Source organism: Calonectris borealis, chromosome 1 (genome assembly GCF_964195595.1).
Source record: "Calonectris borealis chromosome 1, bCalBor7.hap1.2, whole genome shotgun sequence".
Taxonomy (NCBI): domain Eukaryota; kingdom Metazoa; phylum Chordata; class Aves; order Procellariiformes; family Procellariidae; genus Calonectris; species Calonectris borealis.
In genome coordinates, this window is record NC_134312.1 from 188,335,118 (window position 1) to 188,351,960 (window position 16,843).

A 16,843-nucleotide genomic window follows, 5' to 3' on the forward strand; every position below is an offset into this window, starting at 1 on the left:
GAAACCCAGAGGCTAGAGACCCGCCACCCAGCAGAGCTGCAGCTCCTGGAGTCTAGTTATTTTTAAAGTTGGGGAGGCTGTTGCTGGAAATCCATTGGCGTAGGCTGTGCAGCTCTGGCTGTAACATCACAGGCTCTTTCTATTGGCTCTGGTCTTTCTGGCTTTCCATCCTAAAATTTCCTATCTCAGTGCAAGTGTAGCATTGGAGAAAGGGAGCAGAGGTGCCACATTTCTTATTCAAAGCCATTTTTGCACTTTAATGTCCCACCTCACACCCTCACTTGTCTTGTGGGAAAGTTTTATGTTTTAACTTCAGCCAGGTCCTCCCCATACAGGCAGCTTAATACATGTTCTTATAAACTTGCCTGGCTGTACAACATTCCATACCTTGCACATCATAAAAGTGAATAATTGTGCAACTATTCTGATACACTTATGGGTTTTGAGGATCTGATAATGGAGTGGGGTTTTTTTCCTTTTGTATTTTCAGCTTTCTATAGAGAGATTTTTATAGAGCTTTCTGTGTGACATATTATTGAACAAGATGAGAGACCACTCATTTCATCACATCAAAGGCATTTCAGCCTTTCTTTGCCAGGACAAATCTCTCTCCTTCTTCCCAAAGGGCTCCCAGAGCTGGAGGGATGAAGTGTGGTGGCTTGGGGGTGGGACACCGAGGGGAGGTCTGCTCCCCGTCTCTCACGCTGCAGTGCTGTCTACCTCCTCCCCAGGCCAGCGTGCATGCGTGCAACAGAGGGCACGGCTGCACCGCCCAGGGCTCAAGCCACTGAGCTCCTGGCTTCAGTCCTGGCTCCCCATCAGGATGTGACCCTGGAGTGAACAGAATGGCTTTGCTGCAAGGAACTGCACGTCCCTGTGACAACCTGAGTGAGTTGGGATGGGCATTACATCAACTTCTGGTTTTGTATAGGGCTAGGAGAGCTCTGGGCAGACCTCTAGGACCAGGCTTATGTTGTGGTTTTAACCCTAGCCAGCAACTAAACATCACACAGCCTCTCGCTCACTCCCCCACCTCTGATGGGATGGGGGAGAGAGTCGGGAGGGTAAAAGTAAGAAAACTTGTGGTTTGAGATAAGAATAGTTTAATAATTGAAATAAAGTAAAATAACAACAACAACAACAGCAACAACAATAACAGAATGTGCAAAGCAAGTGGTGCACGATGCAATTGCTCACCACCTGCCGATTGATGTCCAGCCAGTCCCCGAGCAGCGATCACTGCTTCCTGGACTATGCCTCCTAGTTTATATACTGAGCATGACATCATATGGAATGGAATACCCCATTGGCCAGTTGGGTCAGCTGTCCTGGCTATGCTCCCTCCCAGCTTCTTGTGCACCTGGCAGAGCATGGGAAGCTGAAAAGTCTTTGACTTCGTGTAAGTACTGCTTAGCAACAACTAAAACATCAGGGTGTTATCAACATTATTCTCATCTTAAATCCAAAACACAGCACTATACCAGCTACTAGGAAGAAAATTAACTCTATCCCAGCTGAAACCAGGACAGCTTAACAAACAGGAATGTCTGTGTGGTGTTTTGTGCAGCCTGTAAGGCCAAAGGCATGAATCCCGTGTGTAGTTACTGCAGGAGAGACACCCACACTCCCAGGAGGAGCCACTCAAGCGTTTCTGAGACTTCACAGGCAGCTACTTGCTCACTGAAGGCTCTTAGGCACCTTCATGCACCTAACAACATAGCTTCCACCTGTATTTAAAACCCTTCATTTCCCTCCTTTCCACCCTATGAGCATGCAGTGATGGCTCACCCTGCAATTTCCAAATCCACAGAGAGTCCATGCCAACTCGGAATAACATCTTTTAGACCCACAGGGCTTACAAAGCCTTCAAGGAGAAGGATAGCATTACTTAGCAGAAGAAACACCTCTGACAAACAACCAGATAAATTTTGTGTGGGATTTGTCTCACCTAAATGTATATGTCTAAAAGATAGGCATGTTCAAATCTGGGCTACTCACCTGAAGCTCCCTTAATAATGCAGATAAGATGTACCTCCACAGAGCAATTCATCATCCCTATCTTGAACATCCCCATCTTCAGGGAAAGATGAAATTACTGTGCAGCACCTACAGGAGATGTTCACTTCTCTTCCGTGGCTAGAAGTGGAGCTGGGGTCACTGGACCAGAATTGGACATCAGACTTGAAAAGTTTCACCATTTTCAGTACAGCAGGAGAGTCACGACTCGGAATAGCAAAGGGTGTCAGGAGACAGCCGCTGTGACTGTTTAATGGGTGATTATGAGCTGCCTATTTGCCTAATGCAGAAAATCCCTTGAGCTGACACATTTTTTTCCCAGCTAAGGGCTGGTCATCCTAATTTTCAGGCCTCTAGATTTAACAGTGAAATAAAACTAATTTACAGCTCTTGCCATTAGGAGCCAAGTTTTCATCTCCGTCCTTCGGGTGAGAGGCACTATAACAAATGAATGATTACTGACCCATGATACCTATTAGAGATTGCAGTTGGGTCATCTCATTTGTTGTTTTAACACAAGAAATTAAGAGCCCTAGCAGGGCTGTCACAAAAATTGAATTGATAATGAGATGAACACTGCCTTTACCAGAGGCTCTTTCTAGAATTACATGAGGGAAAAGCTCAGCGACAAGAGGACCTTGAGCCGTGGGCCTGAATCGCGGAGCCCAGCAGGACTTTCAGCTTGCACTGGCTTCCTCCCATTGCTACCTGGAAGTGCAATCTAGCTGCCGCATGTCGGACTTCATACAGACAAAGGAGCAATTAGCCATGTATCTGCTTGGCCCATTTCCCTCCATCGCTGCCTGCAGCTAAATTGCCCGCCAAAGAAGTTTTGAATCAAAAGGGGGTCAGTGGACAGGACAGTTTGCTCCCCACAGCAGCTGCTGTGGCAGACTCCTGTGGGCTTAGCCTGATGCTGATTGCAGATCGGTCCCTCCTGCCAGGTGACAAAGCTGGTCTCCTTCAAAACATCCTCAGTGCTGGGAAACAAATAGCCTTCAAGTTTTAGGGGAAATACTGAAGAACGTCATGGATAACCTGACTCTGAGCTGTGTGAAGACAAAATTAGACCCTAGCAGTCCTGCAGAGTCTCAAGCTCAAGACATACATATTTGGCTTCTGCTTAGACCCTCCTGCCCCTAGAGTGAGGGGGCCGTACGTCATGCACGTGTAGCTCAGCATCGCAGCGCCTGTGCCTGGGACTGTGCTCCAGCTGCACCCTGGGCCCTCGGGTCTGCCAACCATCCCCGATCTAGCAGCGTCGCTCCTCCCTGCAACCTGCACTGACACACCGGGCATTTCCCATCGTGCGACACAGTGCCCTGGCGTTGTCCCATGTATCAAAGGAAAGAAAATCGTAAGAACTGACTGCCACTTACTATCTACTCATTAGTTGACTAGTTTTCCCTTTTTCCAATCTAACTTAAGATGGAAAACTGTCCCATTGCCCTTAGTTCACGGAGGTCTGTTTAGTGCATCCACAGGCAGAGAAAGTTGTCAGAGCAGTACTCCTACCCTTACTTTGTGGAGCTGAATTATACCTTTCCTCTCCACATTGGGGTTTCAGCTTAGCACTGGATGGAAGGAAATCAGACCTACAACTCTTTCTTCTACAGCAGAGCAGCAGGGCTGACTGTCCTGTTTTCATGGGCTCAGGGAAGCACAAACTGGAGGCTCTGCAAGGTTGTGGTGTGAAGCTATATGGCAAGACCCGCTTCAGATTTAGACCATAGTCCAGAAGTTAAATTATCAATGAAGGATTTAATATCTTCATTGCTTTCCTCCATCCACAGCCACTTAGGCCAGCGCACTCCAGCACAGAACAGGGCTGTATAAACACAGCTCCTCCACCACTGCAAACTAGGGCAGACCCAGTACTCACCAGCTTAGGGTGCAGATCATTAATCTCATCCCTGCTTGGGGTCGTGTCAGCACTGGTGAGAGCAGCTACCTTCAGGGCAGGCAGTGGAGAACCTGTTTCCACAGAAAGTGCTGATGCAGTTACAGGGGGAAACCTCCCACTCCCTTTCCGTTGCTGCAGTCCCAACTCATTCATCACAAATGCTCTTTCCCCAGAGCTGCTTTGTCTCTCCGGTGGACCTGAGGTTGCGAGGTCAGCATCGGAAAATTGGATCTGCAAGTCACATCTCCATTTTGTTTCCCATGTGAGCCTTCTCCTCATTTATTCCTGCTGCCTGTTTTACATGAAGATCTGCTTTAGCTTTTGGGCTTGCTCTGGCACCATTCACTAAAATTGTATCAAGTGTTGATTGATAACAGGTATATCACAGGGGCAATGCTATTGAGAATACAGTAAGTAAACAGAGGAGCAGGCCCATGCTGCTTTCTTCCTTTCACTCTGTTGTTGTTTATCAGAATGGCAATCATCAGCAGCAGAGATGTACAGGATCTGAATCAGCCACAGCTTAAACTGGTCAGAGATCATCCAAATTAATAGGTTATGGAGAAAACTCAGTGTTGTGTTAAATAGCTGTGGGCTTGGTACTGCCTGTGGTTACACAGTAGTTACATGGATGATTTTGTGAAATGAGAATGGTTCAAGGGAAAAAACCTTGTGATTCAAGAAGCTCAACATTGTGGTGGTCTGCCATACTGTTCCTTGTTTCATTTTCACTTATTATCGCTCAATATTTTATGTCCTTCTGTACTTAGAAAGCTGCCAAACACTGGTGACAGTGATGGCTGGTTAGTATTTTTCAAGCCATGGAACCCAGGAATGAAGTAGAAAGGACAGCAAGAGAATAGGAAACGGGAAACACAGTTGCAGCTCCAGGTGATGGACATCAAGGTGACGCTGGCAGAAGATGAGAGGAAAGTGAATGTTTCAGGATGAGAAATTGAGGTAAAAAAGAGTTTTAAACAGCAAATTTACACTAAGATATAGAGCAAGGTAAACTACAACTCTTTCTTAACAGTCAGATGTGAAAATGAGCATCAGTGACACCAGTACCGACCTAAACTCACTTGCAAATGCCCTTTTGCTGGAGTTCCTTGCTACTGGCCTTACACAGGTTACTGTAGTTAAAGGAAGGCAGGCTGAAAAATTAAAGAAACCTGTATATGAAATAACATCAAGATTAAGTTAAACCATCTGAAGCTGTAGAGCGGCAGAGTTATAGCTAAACTTCCTTCCCAGTTCAGACTGTTGTTGTCCTGATTCTGGCATCACTTGGCTATTTCGATCTCTGCTGCCTGTAAGGGGGGTGTTGCGGGTGAATAAGCCGAGCTCAGATGCACACATCTGGTTTTCAGCTCCTACACTCAGCTGAGACAAATCCCCCCCTGCTCCTGCCTTGGCTCCTGAGCTTCCTGGTCACCCTCAGCCTTTGATTCTGTCTCTTCCTGATCCATCTTCCCGGCCCTGCACTGGCTTGTCCCCATGTTGCCTCAAACATGGCCCTCTTGTTGTCCCCATGTTCTTCTTCAGATTAGTGCTTTTACGATTTTAGGCTTTCCTAATAACACCTCTGCTCTTCCCTGAACTCTGCCCTAACTGAGCCATGAGGCAGGACCATTAACATCCCATTCTAACCCTAGACTGCTTTCAGGATCTCAGCTAGCCAGCTGGAGTACCTCTGTGTCCTTTCTTTGCCATGTGAAGACGTACCTTGATACCAACCCTCTAGCTGAAAAACTCTGTAACACCCGGTCCCTCGTGTGAAAGACTCCATGTGGCAAAGCAAGCACCCCTGTTTTCACTATGGCTTGCAGCCTTTAAAGGACAACGATGCACAGGTCTTATGTGCAAGGCCTAAACTGGCAAATAAAGGAGGTCTAAGGACAGATCTCTGGTTCCAAGCTCAGGTGACCAACCTGGCTTAGAAACAGACCTTTGTTGAAGGGAGACAGGGCAGCCTGAACCCATGCCAAGGAACAAGTGGTCCAGGTGGTCAAGGTCCAGACCTCAAACCCAGACCTCATCTCTAATTTATCAGCCTTTATACAGGTCAATAAAACAGGCCAGGAGCCACTCCTTGGCCCTGAAGACAAGTGGCACAGCTTGCGCCCATGTGGTTCAACTCGTCTTTCACGCAGGGTGGCCTCTGTGTTGTGCCTGGTGGGAACAGTCCCTGGACTCTCCGAGCCCATCAAGGAAAGCGCTTGGTGGCACAGGGCAAATCCAGGGAGAGTGCTGGCCATTACACAGTATGGATGACTGCAAGTTGGTGCTGTGGCCTTGGCCTGCTGTGGCTTGGTGGATACAGCCGTACCCGAATTTCCTACGCCCAGAAGTGGCTCAGCTTGCGCAGGCGAGAGGGAGAAATTCACATCAGGGGAATTTGTGTGCTGCTTCTCAAGCCCTTGAAGGTTAATGGTTGCAAAGAGACTGTCAGCCTTCAGGGATATCTTTTGGCACCTTCCCTAAGCACTCGCTCATTTGGAAGGGAAAATAATAAGCACTTTCCCATGGAAGGCTTTTTCTTTTGGCATCTTATGTCAAGATGCAGTTACATCTCAGGTACGTGTTTGTTTTCATAAGGCACTATGTAAAAACATCTCTTCCTTCATGCACACATTGTGTCAGCAGCTCTTTTGGACCGATTTCAACTCCTCAGCCGTACCGCAGCTCTTCTACGGCTAGAAGAGGGCATTCAGGCCTTACCTTCCCTGTCAGCTGAAGAGTCACACCGCTCTGCAAACTGCCCTTGAAATCAATGTGGTTGCTATATTAGAAATACTTAGCACATAAATTGTAGGACATGGAGGCAGTGCATGTTACAAGGCATGATAAGCGTGCAGTGAACCTGCTGTACAAGCTCATTTCAAAATCTCGCACAGACTCCTTGCTCTCTCGCTGCTTGGTTCAGAGCTTTAAGGGAGGGTGTGCTTGTGCGAGTACACGGCTAACCCCATCCAAACTCCAGACAGCCAGAAGTGGGGCTGAGTTTTCTCACACTTTATATTTTTTTTATGCTGATATGCCCACATGGCAAGTTTGATGGTAAAATGAGCTTTCCCACCTAATTTGTGCACTTTCGCCTGAATCTGAGGATGTTACTGGGTGGGCAGTGGTTAAAGAACAATAAAACAGGAATGGAAGTGGCATACCCAGACCACATGTAGGTGCCTCCACGGGGCTTGGTTGTGTACACACTGATAAATAATTATAAATGGACACCTTATCCTGGAATAGTGAGACAGCAAGGGAAAGAATGGGAACTATCTGTGCAAGTTTTCATGTGCCCGGGCATTTGAAAGCCAAGGAGACCACAGTAAGGATGCATCCAGAAGGTGTTTTTGTTTCCAAGCCCACCAAGGAGAGCTATATCCGTGCATGTAATTATTAAAGGCATATCTTCCGTGTTTGCAAAACCAAGCCTATAAAAAGACAAGCTCGTTTACCAGGGAAAGTCTTTCTCTGTGAAAAACCTAAAGGCTCTTTAGACGTGCCAAATTGATTTCTTTGTCTTCAAGCATGAATATCAATTAAGCTGAGGTTATGTCCTAGCTTAAAAGCAGGGTGAGATTTATGTGAACAATCAGTTTCAGTTACAGGGAATTAATCTTAAGTGTATAGTACGGGCATAGGAGTGCATTACTTTCCTTTTATGTAATTTGTTTCCTGATACTGGTACTCTGGAGCAAGGGTATCTCAAGTAAATTTGGCTTCTCATTATACATCCAAATCCCATCAGCATAACTACAGACACCTGGCAAAGGGTCACATTCAGTTGAACATGCTCAGCTGTGTGCAGGTGACATCATGTTTCAGTGGAGGCACCTCCAGGTTTTGTAGACGTTGCTGGTAGAGAAGCCGTGGCTCCAGGGAGAAGAGCAGATGCTGAAGAGCCAGAACAGGTCTCACTTGTGCTGGAGCTGTGCATTTCTCACTTGGCTGCTTTATTGTGCTACCACCCTCATTATTTCTGCTATTATTATTTCTCTAGCACTAAGCATAACAGGTACCTTGAAAAAAGACCGTACCAAAAGGGTGAACCACCTAAGAAAAAATTCTTAGCTGAACAAAGCCAGCACAGCTCCACCGCAGCCATTGCACCTCCACTACGAAGCTGCACTGCTAGGAGCAGGGAGAGATGGGGACAGCAGAGGCTTTCACAGTTTGTGTGCTGACGTGAGGGAAGATAAATTTAGGATCCAGTCCTAGTTTTTGTGGATTGTGTTTTACAGGAGACAGTCAGTAGCTAAAAGAAACCAGGCTGCAGTTCACTGTTTCCACAAGAGACATGGGTATGGAGTCATATTTCCTCTAGCCCAAGTCGCTTGTGGTTTTGACTGCATGGTGACCTTGCTTCAACAGAAACGGTGGAGGGTGATCCTTGCCCTGATCCCTTCCACCATCAGGGCACTCCTGTGGGAATTAGGAGATGCGGATCCCATCCCATGGAAGAGACTTCTCACTTCTAGGTTGCTCTGCAAGCAGTGAATGAAACGTAGACTGAAAGCTGCTGCCAGGGAGTTGGGTCTTCTGCCCTCCGTGCTGTCACTCTCTGTTGGGTACACTCACAAGTTAAATACAGGATCTAGTCCCTCGGGGAGCATGGGACTGCCTGATTTTGCACCTGGAGAGGTACAAGTGGGAGACGCTGAGCTCAGCAAGATGGTGTCCTAAGATGTCAGCCCTTTGGGGGCTAGGAGGCACACTGGGCACATTAGCACTTTTTCAGTGCCAGCTTTGGTGTGCAGGGGCTCTTATAGTGTCCAAGTGATCGGATGAGTCTTTTGGAGTTAGAGACCAAAGAACATCAATTGTATTTTAGGAGCTGGATCTTGCCCTGAGTCCCCAACAGGTCATGTTCATAGACAGGTAAAGGAAATATCACAATTTGCCCCTACACTGGCTAAGGCACGATCCGTCATGGGAACTTATCCATCCCCTATATACTGGGGTATCTGAAAACCTTGGGTATCTCAATCTATTGACTGCAGAAGAGTTACTCTGGTCTGTGACACCACACTCGAGCTGGCACCAAATGGGTCTCATACGGCTAGCTGAGAAAAAGGGGACACCTTAAACAAAGATACTGGGAAAATGTACTCAAAAGGAGGGGCCAGGTACTGGAGGTCTCTGCTCTGCCAATGGGAGCTGAGCCTGGTTGTGGCTGTGGCTGCAGAAAAGGGTGGGAAGAATGAAACTAGGCTCAGCCAGATTAGGAGTTCAGTCTGAAATGCTTGCACGGAGGTTCCCTAGATGTGGGGCACACGATACCGGTGGCATGCAAGCTTGACATGGTGCCAGTCATAATATTCATCCTCACCAGCTCTGCTGATATTGGTGCCTGGCAAAAAATCGCTTGCGGATCTGTGCATCCATAAATCACTTATGCCCTGACACACTTGCAACCTCCTCTCTTCCTAGAATTGTAGCTCTCTGTGATCCAGGAATCCAATGCCTGGCTCTGGTTCAGTCCAGCCTCATAGTCTTGGCTCAGACCACTGAGGAAGAGCTGGGAGAAAGTCTGTAGGGCAGTGACTCATGAGATGAGAAAGGTGAAAAGGCAAACAGAAGTAGGATTGTTGAGATGGGGATAAGAAACAACTCAAGGATTCAAGAAGAAAAACACCAGCATGGGAAGATACAAAATCCTAGATGGCAACACACAGAGTTGGAAACTGGAAACTCAGCAGCACTGAGGACCTGTCACAAGTGCAGTAGAAACCAGCCCTTCCCCACCTGATGGCTGACTGCCTGCCCGGCAAGGACTCTTCAGGTGTTTTATCGGGGACACTGAGCATACTAATGCTTAGCCTGGTAGCACATTAAATCCCAGCTATCTCTTGTCTGTGTAAACCAATAAATAACTGTGTTATACTTCAAAGTTATGTATATCCTGCTTACAGAATCTCTTTATGCATAACAAAAGGTGCCTGAACAAAGTGACTTAGAAAAGGAGGGTTACAGTTTCCTCTCTCCAGCATAGAAAGCCAGCATGACCAATAGAAGAAAATCTGGTTTCTTTGTTCTTGTTCTCCCTTTTAATCTTCATAGTCCCTCCAGCTAATGAAAACGGAACACTTGCATTGTGATTTGTTGGTGTTGGGGGTTACCACAAAGGCATAGGGGTATTTAGCCAGAGTTGTATTTCCACTTGTACTCAAGTGAAAAGTCATGTACGTAATATGTCACGGTGTTGACTCTTTTTAAGGACAAAATCTCAGATTTTAGTAAGACTCACAGAACAAAATACTTGATATGGACCATTTAGGTAGTCGAAGGTGACAGTCTGCTGGGCTAGGGTATCTACGATCTCAAAAAGAGAAATCTGGTTAAAGTTTTATGCTCTGTGTTTCAAAGTTTTGAGATCACTGAAAGGTTTCAAAAACAACTCAAAGAAAAAGTGTGATTCATCTTACCTAATATCATAGGCTCACAGGCATCTGCATATGATCTAGTCAATATAGGCTCCCCTAACAGTCAAAGTAAATAGCATAGTCCTCTGGGCTCACCTCCTGATCTGCTTTACTACTCTAGGCATGCCTACTTCTCCCCACTGGGTAAAACGGGACTCTCCATTTAGTCAGGCATCTTCTGTATTTGGCACCAGAAAGGAGCACTGTGCATGAAGGGAGGAGTCACTGAGGGTGTGGAGTGAGATCAAAACAAGGAGCACTCACTCTGGCTGGGATGGAGTTAACTTTCTTCACAGCAGCCCATATGGTGCTGGACTTTGGATTTGTGACCAGAACAGCGCTGATAACACATGGTTGTTTCAGTTATTGCTAAGCAGCTCTTGCTCAGCGTCGAGGTCTCTGTTTCTCACTCTGCCCCTCCAGCAAGTTAACTGGGGGTGGGCAAGAGGTTTGGAGGGCACACAGCTGGGACAGATGACTCCAGCCTATCAAAAGGATATTCCACAGCATCATGCTCAGCAATAAATTGGGGGGATAGTCTTTCCAAAGTAGTCTTTGCTTGGAGACCAGTTGGACATTGTTCTGCTGATGGGAGATAGAAAGTGACTGCATTTGCATCACTTGTTCTTTGTTTTCTCTCTTTCCTTCACTTATTAAACTGTCTTTATCTTGACTCGTGAGTTTTTCTCGCTGTTGCTCCTCCGATTCTTTCCCCCATCCTGCTGGTGGGGAGTGCGTGAGCAGCTGGTGGGTGCTTAGTTGCTGAACAGGGTTAACCCACCACAAAGGGCAAAAGGGCAAGAAATGTTAGTGAAGATCGAAAGGAAAGGAAACCAGAAAATGGACATTTGCATGAAATAAACCAAACTCTGTAGTCCCCTGGCAGCATTCCTGAAACATGAAGGAAATGGGAACGGTACTTCCAGGGCCCCGGTGCCACAGAAGAGGCAAGGAGCCACAGACTGAGAGTAGCCATTTTACTGGAAGTTTGTAACACCTGGTTGCATCAGACATGAAGAAACGTTCCCACTTTGTATAAGGTCTTGGCAATATTGCTATTGTAATCCTGAAAATCCTGTTTGAACAAGGCCAGCTGCGGGGGCACCCACACTTAATGAAAGAGCAGTTTGGCAAAAAAAGCTGAAACATGACCCAAAGCTAAGACTGAAAAAGCAGGAAGTGAAAAAAATTGAAATACTGAGAAAGACACATTTGGAAACAAACTTGTGTTTGTGTCATTTATGGAAAAGATAGTCCACAGTGTTAGCAACCTCTGCACTCAATCTAGTAGCGGGGGAAGAGCTTGCAATACAATGTTGAGACAAGGCAGAAGTGGCAAACATCAAATGACCCAGTCCCTCCATCCACTGCCATGACACGGAAAAAACGCAGGGTGTGCAAAGATACCAAATGACAGCAGCAACCCCAAATCTATGCTAGAAACACCTACAGGGGAAGGATTGTAGGAAACATTCACCCGCGCAGTTTGAAGAGCTGATGCACACCACACACCACTTGTCTGCAGCGGAGGAACCACATGAGCAGCAAGCAGTGTGGGGCACTGGCAGCTGGAATTGCCAGGGTAATTTTGTGGTTTGCATCAGGACAACCTGAAAATAAGTGCATAAGAAACGCGAAGTCAGGGCAGCATGTCGGCATGAGGCCAAGAGCGTCACGCTAGCTTTGTCAGAGGCGTCCCCAAAGGAAATGGGCTGAGCCAATAGTGAAGCTGGTGAAGGGCCTGGAGCACAAGTCTTATGAGGAGCGGATGAGGGAACTGGGGTTGTTTAGTGTGGAGAAAAGGAGGCTTAGGGGAGACATTATCGCTTTCTACAACTACCTGAAAGGAGGTTGTAGCGAGGTGGGGGTCGGTCTCTTCTCCCAAGTAACAAGCGATAGGACAAGAGGAAATGGCTTCAAATTGTGCCAGGGGAGGTTTAGATTGGATATTAGAAAAAATTTCTTCACCGAAAGGGTTGTCAAGCATTGGAACAGGCTGCCCAGGGAAGTGGTTGAGTGACCATCCCTGGAGGTATTTAAAAGACGTGTAGCTGTGGTGCTTAGGGACATGGTTTAGTGGTGGACTTGGCAGTGTCAGGTTAACGGTTGGGCTCGATGATCTTTAGGCCTTTTCCAACCTAAATGATTCTATGATTCCATGCCTCTATAAGACTAGAAGCACGGTCTTCAGTCCCTGCAGATGAAGGTTAACTCAAGCTGTGATAGCCTGCTCACGTTTCAGGTGTGATGGTGAAGGCAGTGGCTGAGCAGTTGCCTACTGCCAGGGGTGAAGAAGGGGGCTGTAGGCATAGGGTAACACCATCTTTTTAAAATTAGTTCGTTCGTGACCTCTGATGGAAAACTACAGTGGAGGGAAGTGGTAATTTGCACTCCATGGCCAGACAAGAGTGCCCACACGAAAGCTCAGTGGTGTTTCTCTCCATCCAGGCTTGCTCTAGGTGAATGCAGAAGAAGAGAAGTGATCTTCTCTTTAACCTTTCCATACACATCCTTGGTGTGAGGCCATCCCAAAATGCAGAGCAGAGATGGCCCGACCGCAAGCACATTCAGCATCACTTATATCATGTGTCTCTCCTCTGATGGGCTTCATCCTACAGCTCTGCTCTTCCTTCCCTGCTGCTCCTGCCCCACTCTGGTGGCACATAGCTCTGAAACTAGCATGACCCCCACAGCCCACCCCGACTCTCCAGTCTGCAGCTTGCTGCCTATGATGTTCCCCGTGCTGATAGCCAAATCTTGGCCCACCGGCCAACACTGCAGCAACATGTCGTTAGGGCTTCCTCCCTGTCTCAGTTACTACCATCAGAGCTTCTGATGGATTGGGAGCATCCTGGTATTTTCTGACCTTAAGGTGAACTTCCTTATGACTACATTAACTTCTCCTTGTCTGGATGTATGATATGAAGTGCTTAGGAGGTCTGCAGCCAAACGTGTTGTGTCAACACTTTGGCAGCTTGCTGCCTGATGCACTGGATTTCTTGTGGTCTTCCACTGCCCTGAGGTGAAGCTGTATCATAAATCAGATGCGATGAACCCAGCCTGATCTGGTGCAACCACAGCAACCAGGTTTGGAAGCCTCTTTTCGTATAAAGTGCACTTGTGGAAATGTGGCAGCCCATTGCTTCCAGATAAATGCAAATAAAGAAGGAATGATTGAAGTGGGTCGCTCTCCTCTGCCTTTGGATGCGATGAAGGACACCGCATTAACAAGTCTCCTAACCACCACAATAACACTTCTGAGCATGGAGCCAGCAGTGGCACCCTCAGTATCTCCTTTCCCTACCTCCTCTGAGACAAATTGACCCTGCCTAAGTAAGAAAGGACTTTTCTAATCACATTAGGATCAGCTTAGATGGCAGAGAGGGTAACAAAATTAAAGCTTTTAAACCATTATCTCTTCTTCATGAACATCTGCGTTGATACAAGCCTGTGGAGGGTTAAGGAAAGCTGAACTACGGCTGATCTCATTATAGCTTTAAAAAACAAAATATTTGATGGAGAGCTGGTCCATGGTTGTAAGAAAACCATCAGCCTTTTTGTAAGAGGCAAGAAAGGGCTGTGCTCAAGCCCGAAGTGGTTATATTCTGATTCTTGATTTAAAAAATAAAATGATCTCCAATTCCTCAAATCTTTTCCTAGACCCCATATGCAAACTAATATATACACATATACCTAGTCAGGTAGTGTGCCTATTATTTCATATTATATGTGTCATGCCATAGTGTTTTAAACCTGTCATCTGCATCCTGTCTGATGTAATAATTTATCGTAATATTTTACATAACCAGAGTTGATATATTGTATGGAGAAGCCGGGGAGCGTGTCTGATCTCCTTGCTATGACAGCAATAACTGAAGTGGTATGGTTATTGTACTCAGAGGGAAACATGCAGAAAAACTGGACTGGATGAAATAGGGGATAGGACTGGATTTTGGCTATTGCAAAGTAGACGGCAGTATATGGCAGATGATACAGTGGTCAGGAGTTTTACCGTGCAAGACGTTTTTATTAAAAGCACTAAGTAGGATCTATTCACATATTTCTTAACATAAATCAGCAAAAAATAGGACTTCCTGTTGACTTATTCAAAGTATAATTTACTGTGAAAAAAACCCTCCTTTTATTTATATATCTACCTACATAAATAAAACTAAGGTCAAAAATCAAACCAAAATATTCTGAATTTGATTACATCAGACAGATGGGCCCAAAACACAAAGCCGGCATCTGGAGCTGGGTATGTTCAGTGCAGAGGGATATTCAGCTATGTCCAGCAAAAGAAGATCAAGTAGTGAACCCAAGCACTGGACTCCTGATCATCCACATACCCAAATTATCAGCTCACTCCCTGGCTCTGCTTGCACCACTCCAGCTACATCTCTCCAAGGTGAAATTGCTATAGCGAGAGCTAACCCTAACCAGTTGAAGAAGTTATTGGCGTTTACCTTCAGGCAAGAGACTGTTTCCTGTTCCTCTTTCATTTAGGGGTGTATACATAACCCGCCAATCTTAGACTTCGATACTGCACTTTCTCTGTGCAAATATCACTTCTGCAATGCATTTATATTGTTGTGTATAAATGCACACGTGCATGCACGCACACACATACGTCTTCTTCATTGCTCCAATTTGGCAGAAACCTAAGCCTAATTTTAAAATGTCACAGCTCAAATATAATCCCCCCAAAGAGTTTGCAATGCAGATCACTTCAGCAATCTGGTTCACAGCACAGCCCCAAAAATGGCAATATTGGTAACAGACTGAGATGAGAGAGCAGAAACTTTTTAAGCCAGCCTCACCACTGAGGTCTATTATGAAACTACCCTCTCCATCTACAGACATTTAATTGCTACCTGGCTTTTGGCCTCATTAAATTCCAAATAATTAATCCCCAAGTACTAGATTTTCACTCTGCCCCAAGACACTTCAACAGGTTTTCTTAGCAGTGGCCCTGAAATGATCATTTCCTGCTCTCAGTGCTGAACGTGCTGTGCCAAGCAGTTTAATGCATGTCCATTAATAGCAGACCACTCTGCTATATTAAGGGGAAGAAAAAGACAGGAGAAAAGTACAAGCCCTGCACTATCATCAGTTTCGCAGTGAATTTGAGTGATCAGAAAAATGCAGATTTGACCACTCGTGGGACAATTACCCCGTTGCTCTCCAGGGAGCTCGTTTGCAGAACGGCCAAAGAGCCACGCTGAGCTTCAGAGCTGCTGCTGCCAGAGCTCCGTCATGTGCCTCTCCTGCCCCAGGGTCGTCACCTGCCCCACGGGGTGATGACCATACCTGTCCAAAGGGAAGGGACCAAAACCCAGTCCCCCCTTTTGGCATTGAAACCACCTCCACTCTCCATTCTCCAGTTCTAGTTCAAAGGTGGATAAAATCTCAAGGAAAAGAGCACAATGTACTCCCTGTTGTGAAATAGGGACAAAAAACTTAGCTGTAATTTAGTCCTAGTAAATTCTACCACAGATTTAATTCAATCAAAACCTCCCTCTTCCTCTTAAATCATCAGCAGAAGGCATTTGCTGTAGGTCTCCCCTCCGTGACCGTCACCGGCAGAGGCATAGCCAGAAGGCGGCATCCTGTGGGTGATGCCCAGGCGCTGCCCTCAGGGACAAACAGAAGGCATCTTCCATGAAATTTGCACTTTTGCCCCTGGAGACCCAACAGTGTCTTCATTTTTTCTATGATTTGGATAACAAGTTTAATGGAATCTTGAGGCAATGCAGCACAGACTTGAAAGTAACTTTCTTAATTTATTTTCTAGACTGTTGGGACCGGCACAACAGCCCTCTCAGGAGCTGGAATATCCTCACAAAGCTCCTGGTTCATGTACTTTGAGGTGAGATAGGGAAGAGTGTCTGTCCTTCAACGGGCACCTTTTCTGGACTATAAATGCTATCAGCTTACATTTCCTTTTCTTTTTTTTTTTTTTTTTTAGCACTGTATTTCTGTTTGTTGTATGTGGCAGGTGCCTAGACTGATTATCTCTGAAAACAGCATAATTAATGTTTTCTGTGACTTCAAAATCAAATGTATTTTGAAAACTTAAAAAAAACCCCCTTCTTTCTGCCGATAGGACGTGTGAACCTGTAAGTGCTGAGCCCCTGAGACTTTCCCTGACTTCAGAAGAGGTTTCACCTCTTGTTCCACAGAATTACTGGGAATGCCTCCCTAATGAAACGAGAGGAGACTGGGACTTTCTCCTTTCTGCGTCACAGACCTTGCTTTAACCTCAGAAAGGCCTTGTTTTTTCCAGCTCTAAAACATAGGTGACGGTATTTATAAGCAGACCGGGAGTTTCTACTTGAGGAACATTTTATGAAAGCCTGGCTATTTGCCAAAGACAAGCATGGTATTTTCCAGACCAATGAGCCATGGACTCTCTACTGCAGAAAAAAAAAAAAAGAAGTACAAGAAGATCCAGTCCCCTGAAACAGGAGTTTCGATATTTAATTAGAACAGAACT

General features: G+C 46.0%; 1 protein-coding gene across 1 annotated transcript in view; it reads right to left on the reverse strand.

The window, feature by feature from the left end:
* The window catches only part of SIAH3 (siah E3 ubiquitin protein ligase family member 3), a 48,910-nt gene that overhangs the window by 13,342 nt on the left and 18,725 nt on the right, over positions 1 to 16,843 (reverse strand). The window contains 2 exon segments of the mRNA XM_075139871.1: positions 4,705 to 4,719; positions 12,393 to 12,418. Of these exon segments, the coding sequence (XP_074995972.1) occupies positions 4,705 to 4,719; positions 12,393 to 12,418 (41 nt within the window).